Consider the following 11,294-nt stretch of genomic DNA (forward strand, 5'->3'; position numbering starts at 1 on the left):
TCAGATTGCACTGAAGTCTGGTAAGGGTTAGTCGGTTGAAGATGTTGGGAGATGAGAATCGATCAAGAGGTCGATAATCAAAGAAAGTAGAAAGAGAATCTTCAAAACTAAATTTATTAACAACATGCACATAAATACATATAATTTCAGTCAGGTCACTAGATTACTTTAAATACAATAAAGCCAAATTTTCAAACACTAACAATTTATGCTAAATAAAATCTTCTTATGACGATAATATATGAAAAATATCTTACTATAATTTTGATACTGATTTAATTTAATAGTATACAACCCTAGCTCATTTAATATGACCTTAATATACAACAGATCATTACGATTTTTCTTGCCATCCCGATCGAGAAGTAGACGTCTTATGTCAGCTTATTAACTTATTTTGCTATTTCATTTGGACTGATTACTATATTAACGTCCCTTCTCTGATCCTGCATATCTGTTTGTTCCTTGGCTGGTCTTTTAGGACCTAAAACGAAACGGAAAATTTGTGTTAGAAATGATAATGTAGAAATGTCGATGAATGGGATGATATTAAGAGTTGGTACATTGCACGAAGGTAGGTATATTTAAAGTAAATTAGCTTGTTGGAGTAGTAAATTACGCACAATGAAACAAAAATTTATTTCAAGAAGGATCAACAAAATTTTATGCTATTTTTTTCAACAATGATCAATTTCTTCTGTTCAGTGTTGATATACAGACCTCCTAAGAACATCTTGATGAGGGTAGAGCTCGGCGAGTCCACAAACAATGTGACGAGAAATGCTGAAACCACCGTTATAATGAAGTCCGTAGTGAATCTGTGAATCTACAAAAATAATTAAAAAATATATTTTATTTGACTACTTACACCTAAATTTTATATATACTTTATGATAAATAATTAAACAAAACACAATGAGCAAGTTATAAAAATGATAATAATGATTCAAAAATTTATTGGCTTTTTTCGGGTGTAGCTTAAAATTTTTTGATCGAGCATGCAGTTCATATAACTTGACCAAATTGAGGACATTCTGGTGACAAGCCAGGTCAAGAGTACCCTAACAATGAAAATGCAACGCATTCTGGAATGAAAATAATGATGGATGTAAATGAGCAAGATAAGATCATAACTACCAGTGAAAGAGGCGTAAAATTACATGTATGCATAATATCTAAGTCAATTTTTCAAGTTAGTGTATAGCTTTGTGAATCGTTGTAAAACTTACTGAGTATTCCACAGAGAAGTATATAGGCGCAAGGGCAGACCCATTGTGTACCAAAATCAATGGATAATGGATGACGTACATCGCGTAGGAGAGACGGCTGAGGAGTTTCCACATACGAAGAGATAAAACCCAATTCACAGGACCTAGAATTACAAATTCAAATTTCAAAATTTTATTCATTATTATGGGATACTTCATATCACTTAAAAATTGTCATATCTTTTGATTTCACAACATTGGTTGACGTCAAATAAATTACTTAAAACTTAGTTTACTGCCGCTTTCAAAGCGTCAGTGCAATAGAAGCGGTAACAAACTGCACTGCAGCATTTTCTTCTTGTTATTCTTATTACAACGTTATTTTAGAAATTGTTAATACATATTCGGTTTCTTTTTACTATTTTTGGTATACATTAAATATTCGTACTCAATATTCTTTGGAGAATTTTCCTTGGGCATAACCTATAATATTGTAATTTTCTAAGCACTATTTCCAGTTGCCTTATCACCTGACTGGAGAGGAGCCGAAGGTGGGGCTATGACCACCATGCTTAAATAGTAAGCTTAGGTTTAAATTTAATAGTTATATTACATACACACATATAATCACGTTCATATCCCCTGCGGGGTAAACAGAGCGAACTGTATTGAAAAGACAAAACGGCCACGTTCAGCTGTTTGGCATAATGATAGAATTGAGATTCAAATAGTGACAGGTCGCTAGTCCTCGCCTTAAAGAACCCCAAGCTATACTGCTGCTATTTATTATCTTTTTCAAGTACAGAAATAAAAAATGAAAGATTTTTGACTAACCTCCATAACCCTTAGAGCAAGCGAATATAATCCATCCAATGCTCAAGGCCCAGACGGGTCTCATGAACGAGTTGATGAAGTTATCCGCCAACTGGTTGTCCCAGTCGAGTTGTATGATAGTATGTGTAGTAAATACGACTGTAACGATGATGCCTATAGCCAGAATCCACAAGGCTAAAGATTGCATCTGAAACATAATAGTTTCGTGCTTATTATGGTTAATTGGACAACTTATTCCTCTATTTAAAATGCTTATGTTACAAGAGCAATAATATGGAAAATTGATAAAACTGTCCAGAATGTTTGTAAAATTTCATACAAAACCTCTTAACTTGTCATTGGCCAGTTACAAAAATTTAATTGTTTTGTTTTCATAATGGAACCTAACGAAAATAATTCAAAATTGTATTACAACGCAATAGTTCACGAGTCCATAATACTGTCCAGAATGTTTGTAAAATTTTATACAAAACCTCTAGTTGTCAATGGCCAGTTACAAAAATTAAATATGTTTTGTTTTCATAATGGAACCTATTGAAATTAATTCAAAATTGTATTAGGTACAACGCAATAGTTCACGAGTGCATGTTTTTATATTTAATAATAAGTAAATACAAATATTGTTAAATCCAGTGCAATAATACAGATTTCTTAGTTTCAGATATCAAAAGTTTATTTATTTCCCTTTTTTTTCAGTTCATTAGTTCATCAATAAATTTATACGAAATCAAATGGGTTGGACAAATCATCTGTTTTACATATGTAAATATAATTTCTTCATTTGCTTATTCGTAATTTTTTTTACTACAATTGTTTTTTCATTCAAAGTAATCATCTTTTTAAAATAATTATGGTTTATTTTTATTAGGTGAATGTTGATTTATTAAAAATATACCTTTGGGATTCGTAACTTCTTTCCCTTATTCACATGGAGGACATATCCATAAATCATTCCGACGAAAAATGGAGGACATCTGGTCAATGTGTTTATGTAGTAGTGCTGTGTGTATGCTAGTTGGTCATCTAACCGTCTGAAAGTTATAAAATCAGGTGTCGATTTAATTTTGTTATCGGGCAAATTTGAAAGATCAAAAGAAATAACACAACATTTAATCACGTCTATATCCCTTGCGGGGTAGATAGAGTCAACAGTCGTCAAAAGACTGAGAAGTCACGTGCAGCTGTTAGGCTTAATGATAGAATTCAGATTCAAATAGTGACAGGTTGCTAGTCCATCGCCTGAGTTCAAAAGACAGTTTTCAGAATTGCTTAAAGAACAAGTAAGTAATATTTATTTAATACTACATGCTGGTTACGGTCATCAGTCATGTGGAATCCACGTAGAAGAAGAAGATACTTACGACAAATTAATAGATGAAGAAGGAAAATCTCTTATAAAGTTAAATATTGAGGATGCTATTAAAGAAGCTGCGAGACCAGCGCTTAGAGCTAACCACGCACTCCGCTTTCTACCGCTGACCACCCAGAATAGAATAATTGGTGATATCAGAAACACCTGGAAGTCTATAGCTAGGTACCACAAGTGAGGTACACACTGAAAATAAAAGTATTTTATTATTATTTTGATTAAAATACGAAAAGTCAACGAGCTTTCATGAAGCAACTGATGAATGTGGATGAAGAAAATGAAGTAAGCGGGATCTCCGAAGTCATACGTTTAACGATGAACATTAAAAAGAGTTTCACATACATACATATATATATATATTCACGTCTATATCACTTGCGGGGTAGACAGAGCTACCAGTCTTGAAAAGACTTATTGGCTACGTTCAGCTGTTTGGCTTAGTGATAGAATTGAGATTCAAATAGTGACAGGTTGCTAGCCCATCACCTAAGAGAAGAATCCCAAGTTTATGAACCTATCCCTTAGAAATGTTACGAAATCCATGGGAAAGAGATGAAGTAGTCCTATTCTTTTTCTATTATTTCCGGGAACCACACGGCGCAGAAATTATAAAATAACCTACCATACTGCTAGGGCTGTAGTAATTTTGTATGTTTAGCAGCGTAGGCCACCAATATTCTCGGCACATTTCCGTTTGATGAGCGACCATTTCCCAACTTGGGCCGTCAGTCACTCGGTTGAAGATTGACGCCTGAAGGAGAACAACTGCTGCTGACACGGGTAAAAGACGTAGAAGACGATTCAGGTAGAACATGTGGATGTTCTTGATGAACTTCACTGAAAGATACAGATTTAATTTTAATTGTGTTGGTGGTACAGTTGGTTGACGAGGAATGACGTTAAAGAGTTACATAAATATTTCCATGTAAATTTGTAAGTAATCTGTATACTTACTCGTAAAAAGATTTGATGATCTTAACACAGATAGTGGTAATTTTCTAGTTGATAGTAAACAGATCTTCTAAGTCTTCACTACGAGTATATGTATAGTATAAAGCAAAGTCGCTTTCGCTTCTCGCGTCTGTATGTATGTTTATACATACATAAATCACGCCTCTTTACCGGAGGGGTAGGCAGAGACTACCTCTTTCCACTTGCCACGATCTCTGCATACTTCCTTCGCTTCATCCACATTCATAACTCTCTTCATGCAAGCTCGGCGATTTCGGGTACTTTTGACCTGACCCTTTACCAGGACATCCTTAATTTGATCAGGATACGTTCGTCTAGGCCTTCCCACTCCGACCTTTCCCTCCACACTCTCGTTGTATATCTGCTTAGTCAACCTGCTTTCATTCATCCTCTCCACATGACCGAACTATCTTAACATACCCTTCTACATACAGACGCGGGAAATACACAATGGATTTTGAAGCGGTCCCTATAATTCTGTTTTAATTGTAAAAGTAAAATAAATAAGTAAAATGTTAAAAATAAATACTTTTAACGAGTATACAAAGCCATTCTGTAATATATTTTGGTATCACCCGTGCGAAGCAGTGGCGGGTCGCTTGGATTTATATAAAGATAAAGATTAATAAAAAAGAATAGGACCACTCCATCTCTTTCCCATGGATGTCGTAAAAGGCGACTAAGGGATAGGCTTACAAACTTGGGATTCTTTTTTAGGCGATGGGCTAGCAACCTGTCACTATTTAAATCTCAATTATATCATTAAGCCAAATAGCTGAACGTGGCCGTTCGGTCTTTTCAAGACTGTTGGCTCTGTCTACCCCGCAAGGGATATAGACGTGACCATATGTATGTATAAAGATTAATTTAATGAAGTGCTAAAATAGTATCACTTACTTCTAGTCACTTTTCCAGCTGTAGTGTAGACCAAGAGAAGTCCACTCATCATGAAGAATGTGTCCACAGTGATCGGAGCAGTTGTAATCCATAAGGCTTTGTAGGACACAACCCACTGAAAAAATATTTGTAAAAACTATATTTTTGCTGGTTTTATACTGAACTAGCGACCCGGCTTTGAACGGGTAGTAACATAAACCTTCCTCTTGAATCACTCTATCTATTTAAAAGAACTGCATCCAAATTTGTTGTGTTATTTTAAAGATCTGAGCTTACATACATAGAGAGAGAGAGAGGCGCGAGAAGCGACAATGCTTTATTCTATGTAATGATAATGATTTCTCTATGGATTTGATTTAGTTTGAAATACTAGCATCAAAACTACATGAGAAAAAATGGTTACTTTTAGGTTGCTCACAGACTAATTTATTTTTAGTTTCTCCACAGACTTATAACGAGAATTTTCTGATTCATATATGATGGTTGTGACAACGCAACGTTTTCTTGTATCTCAATTCTCTCTCATCTTTGCTGTTTTCAGGTGCCCTCTTCGTTATAATTGCTTTAGGGTCTGGGGTCCGCTTGTATCGTAACTATAAGAATTATTTGTTATCTTTCTGACTGCGCAGAATTCTATCTACAAATCATTCCCGTTGTTTCAAGTTTAAAATTCTCCTTTAATCCAATTTCCATTGTAAATATGCATACATACATATAATCACGTCTATATCCCTTGCGGGGTAGACAGAGCCAACAATCTTGTAATGACTGATAGGCCACGTTCAGCTATTTGGCTTTAAGATAGAATTGAGATTCAAATAGTGACAGGTTGCTAGCCCATCGCCTAAAAAAGAATCCCAAGTTTGTAAGCCTATCCCTTAGTCGCCTCTTACGACATACATGAGAAAGAGATGGAGTTGTCCTATTCTTTTTTGTATTGGTGCCGGGAACCACACGGCACCAATAATAAATACGGTGGTAAATATGAACTACATTATAACTCACATTCAGCATATCAAGTGGATTTGCCATATGAGCCCCACTGTTTTGATTTGAGAAGGTGTGTCCAATGATAACCCAGATCATTGCAAGAGATCGTATTCCATCCAGACACTCCAAAGCTCCAGGGACAGGGGTGTATGTAACTAATCTCCTTGTGTTTGTATACACGGAGAAAGATTGGTAAAGTGTTCACTGATTTTGGATCTAGAAAAGAAAGTCATGGTTATAATATTTGGTGTATCTACTTGAGTGCTGTGCGGTTCCCGGCATTTATAAATAGGATTACTCCATGTCTTTCCCATGAATGTCGTTAAAGGCGAGTAAGGGATAAGGTCGCTTTTTGCTGCTTTGTTTTTAATACATGTTTGTGAATTTGCTGTAATTTATTGTGGTGCAATTAAGAGTTATTTTATTGTATTGTAAGGGAAAGGCTAATAATCTTGTGATTGTTGTTGTAGGCGATGGGCTAGCGACCTGTCACTATTTAAATCTTAATTCTATCATTAAGCCATACAGCTGAACATGGCCTTTCAAGCTTTTCAAGGCTGTTGGCTCTGTCTACTCCGCAAAGGATATAGACATAGCGTGTATGTATATGTACATAATTATGTTCAATCTAGTTTCTTTTTTCAAATTTTATTTAAAGGCTTTAATTATAAAATCTGCCAGTGTTATCGAAACCAAATGAAGATCAAATATTCAAAGTTGATTTAAGACGATATTATTTAGGGGATAACTGCATTAGAAGATGGTTCTGCCAGAAGGCATTGAATGCAACCTTTGCTCTAGATATCTCACTACTACCTCTTTCTAAATCCGGTCCCTAATTCCGTTTATAGTCAGTAGCTATAAACGGATTTAGAGACCGGATTTATAGAGAGAGATTTTGTTAAGGATTGGAAACAGGATCTGATACCATTAGCTTACGATGATTACAACTTTATTTTAACATTTTTCATTACAACCGATAATTAAATAATGATGATATTATATTCCGTTTCTAAATCACTATCAGTATATCGTAAGTTAATTTTATGGAAGTATAAAGATAATTTCTCTGTCTAGTCGGATATGGCTTATGACAAATTCAAGATTATTACGAAAGTTTCATTTGTGAATGAAGAATTATTTAAGGTGCCTTATTCTCCAATGACAAAGTAAAGACATTAAATAAACCGTCTAACATTTGTTTCATCATCATCAATTAGGTGGAATGTTGTGAAAACCTTTGCGTTTATCTTAAAATGCAGAAGTCTCTATGCCTGTGTTTTCGGGACTGTTGGCTCTGTCAACTACACAAGGGATATGGACGTGATTATATGTTTGTAAGTGTGTATATTTCTCTCTATCTCTTAAACGTCTTCATGGCTTTAAATGGTTTACCGATTTTGATGAATTAATTTTTTATGAATATAGTAAACCGAAGTAACTTTTTGCTGTTAATTCCTACAGGAACGTTTCAAAACGGGTATTTTGTTATAACTAGTGGAGCTACAAAGAAAATCTAGTTATAACTTGAGAAAAAAAACTTACCTACTAGAGAAAAAATAACCTTACCTCGCTTGAGAACAACAGACTGACGAACATCATAGCTGGTGCTGATGATAGTCAAAATGCCGAGCAATGAGAAAATGACACTGAAAGGTAGAACTTAAATTATATTTTTAAATGCTAATATCCATAATATGTACCGTGTGGTTCCCGGCAACAGTATAAAAAGAATGGGACCACTCCATCTCTTTCTCATGGATGTCGTAAAAGGCGACTAAGGGATAGGCTTACCAACATGGGATTCTTTTTTAGGCGTTGGGCTAGCAACCTGTCATTATTTGAATTCCAATTCTATGTAAGCCAATATATTAAGCTAATATATTAAGCCAAATAGCTAAGCGTGGCCTATCAGTCTTTTCAAGACTGTTGGCTCTGTCTACCCCACAAGTGATATAGACGTGACCATATGTATGTAATGTTCATAATGGCTTGTCTAGCTGTGTATGGAGGCGGCCCCAACTCTATAACAGGAGTGAAAGTTGTAGAAGAGACATGAAAGCAGAAAGCAGTGAAAATAAAACTAGGTCTAATTATAAACTTAGTAAATTTTAATTTAGTAAACTTAATTACTCTTTTAGGCAATGGGCTAGTAATTCCACTCAACCTGAATCTCATTTTCAATACATCCAGCTGACGACGCCTTCGAGTATTTTCGATACTATTTTCTCATTAAGGATTGAGACGTAGCTATACTTAGTAAACTTAGGTTTAAAGATCTTTATTTGACTCACAAAGAATTAAATTCACTTACAATGAGCCTTAATCTAATACAAAATAATAGTAATCAAGTAACGCGTTCAAGCAGTGTTAAATTTTTAAATAAACACAGTTGTCACAACAATAATTTTAAGCTTGTTCGTAGACATGTTTTTTTAATCTAACTTAGGTATAATATACTTAGATATAATATATAGGTTTACTTACATAGCTGTAAAGTCAGCCGCAACCCACTTTTTATCATTGGGTAATCTACAAGAACTCTCTGTGTACTGCAGTCCTAAATCCTCCAAACTTCCCAGGAAGTTACTCAGAACTTCGCGAGAAGTACACGGCTTCGGAATGCATATGGCTAAAGTGACATCCAAGTTAGTTGCTAACGGCCTGCAATTAAAATAAATTAAATTCTACATTATACTAGATATACATGGAGGGTGTGGAGGGAAAGGTCGGAGTGGGAAGACCTAGACAAACGTATCTTGATCAAATTAAGGACGTCCTGGTAAAGGGCCAGGTCAAAAGTACCCGAAACCGCCGAGCTTGCATGAAGAGAGTTATGAATGTGGATGAAGCGAAGGAAATATGCAGAGATCGTGGCAAGTGGAAAGAGGTAGTCTCTGCCTACCCCTCCGGGAAAGAGGCGTGATTTTATGTATGTATGTATGTATGTAAATTCTACAAAGGAGGCCTTATAAAAAACGTTTGGCTTTATATTCTGCGTCCGACTTATTCCTAGCCACGATACCATAGTTGGAAAATCATACAGAGCGACTCCTAATCTTATAAAAAGCCTGATTTCTAATAATAATATCTGAACGTGGCCATTCGGTCTTTTTAAGACTTTTGGCTCTGTCTACCCCGCAAGGGATATAGACGTGACCATATGTATGTGTTCTAATAATAAATTGTCATTTCTGTTTTTATTATGTCTTACTTCCTCAACAACGTTCTTTATAACTTACCCTAAAGCATCATCAAAATTCATTAGCCTAATCTCAGTCTTAAATACTTGAAGTTTTCTCAATTGATCAATGTTTACTTCAGTAAGGCGGTTTTTGTATGAGCTCATTCCAGTCCAAGGTAGTTCAGGCCACGTAACGTTTTCAGGAAAAGTTATATTGGACAAAGAAGGCGGCCAGTTTATTTCTTGTTCCAGAGGCACCGATATTTTACAGTATTTTCCTTCAATGTTAGTATTTTCTATATTTTCGTTTATCTCTAAACATTGGTGATAATTTCCTAAGTCAACAAGATTCCCTTTAAGTATCCCCCTTGGTGTTCTGATGCCAGCATCCAAAACTGAAATTTCAAAAGCAACGTTACCATTAGATAGTGCATAATAAAAAAGAATAGGACCACTCAATCTCGTTCCCATGGATATCGTTAAAGGCGACTAAGGGATAGGCTTATAAACTTGGGATTTTTCTTTTAGGCGATGGGCTAGCAACCTGTCACTATTTGAATCTCAATTCTACCATTAAGCCAAACAGCTGAACGTGGCATTTCAGTCTTTTCAAGCCTGTTAGCTCTGTCTACCCCGCAAGGGATATAGACGTGATTATACATATGTATGTATATATGTAGATAGTGCATGATATTTCGATTTATCCAATACGGATTAAGTTGCCGTGCAAAGGTTGCAGAGGTCTGATGGGAGTCGCTTCGTGTAAAAAGCTGTTGCACCCAATTCAGGATCCATAGTCAAAGGCATACCCCGGGCTCCTCTCCAGAGTGTTGAGGATGCAACCGGGACTAAAGCCAGGAGGAAGATAAAGTGCATGATATTTGGCTGGTATTTCTTTAAAAAAACTATTTGTTCGTGTTTATAGACGTGACTATATGCTTGTATTCTTAATATTATACACACCTACTTATAAAATTAGAAATGACTTACATTGATTCAGAACAGACGAATTATTAAACACAATCCTGATTTGCTCTTGACATTTCTGCGGGTCCAGTACATCTTGGTACAGATTTAAATCAAACGCTTTTTTTCTGTCAGGAATCACTGTTTCCAAGTAAGCATTTGCTGAACTTGAAATAGTTAAATAAAACAAACATATTGATAACTTCATTTTGTTTTGAATATTTACAAATCCATTTGTTTAAGTCAACACGTTTGATAAACAAAGAGAATAATGTTATGTTGAGAAAATTATTGAATATCAAAATGCAGATTATAATCTTATCGAAACAACTTTATTTAACTAATGTATTAAAATAAAGATAACTGTTGATAATTGTCTGATATCCTTTATCGCCTTAAAAATTTAGAGCAGTTAAAAGAAAAAAATATAGAACAAATCGTATTATTCATTAAGTATGTATGTATTTAATTTAATTTATAAAATTCAGCCTGTAATGAAGCAAAAATATGATAATTAGGTGGGATTCAAACCTGTGCCCTACCGTTTTACCGACTTATCTCCTTTTTTTCTCAGTTACCATAACAATATGATGTGACCAAAAAATATTAATTTTTTGTTTGTAACTAAGATTCTAAATTCCCTACCGAAGAGAAACCGCGGATCAAAAGTAATATTTTTTTTACTTTATACAACGGCTGTTCGTGATATTACATTATCACGTATAGATTATCACAAGTGTCATTCACCCTAGAAATGATATTAAAAAGCTATTTATCTGTATGAAATGAAACTTAAGATAATTTTAAACCGTGTCCTTGCTTTTAGGTATAAGAAGAGTTGAAAAATATATTTATTACCGATAGGAGGGTTAAA

At 34.9% G+C, this 11,294-nt stretch overlaps 1 protein-coding gene across 1 annotated transcript; it reads right to left on the reverse strand.

The window, feature by feature from the left end:
• Nucleotides 1–98: 98 nt before the first annotated feature.
• LOC106130890 (O-acyltransferase like protein) lies at nucleotides 99–10,724 on the reverse strand. The gene is given in 14 exon segments (XM_013329827.2): nucleotides 99–484; nucleotides 721–826; nucleotides 1,230–1,372; nucleotides 2,043–2,229; nucleotides 2,938–3,073; nucleotides 3,404–3,597; nucleotides 4,034–4,248; nucleotides 5,281–5,395; nucleotides 6,286–6,438; nucleotides 6,440–6,486; nucleotides 7,840–7,919; nucleotides 8,758–8,934; nucleotides 9,513–9,849; nucleotides 10,445–10,724. Coding segments are annotated over 14 exon segments (2,166 nt in total). The 5' UTR covers nucleotides 10,629–10,724; the 3' UTR covers nucleotides 99–392.
• Between the last annotated feature and the right edge of the window lie 570 nt (nucleotides 10,725–11,294).

This window comes from Amyelois transitella, chromosome 14 (assembly GCF_032362555.1).
Source record: "Amyelois transitella isolate CPQ chromosome 14, ilAmyTran1.1, whole genome shotgun sequence".
NCBI classification, from domain to species: Eukaryota; Metazoa; Arthropoda; class Insecta; order Lepidoptera; family Pyralidae; genus Amyelois; species Amyelois transitella.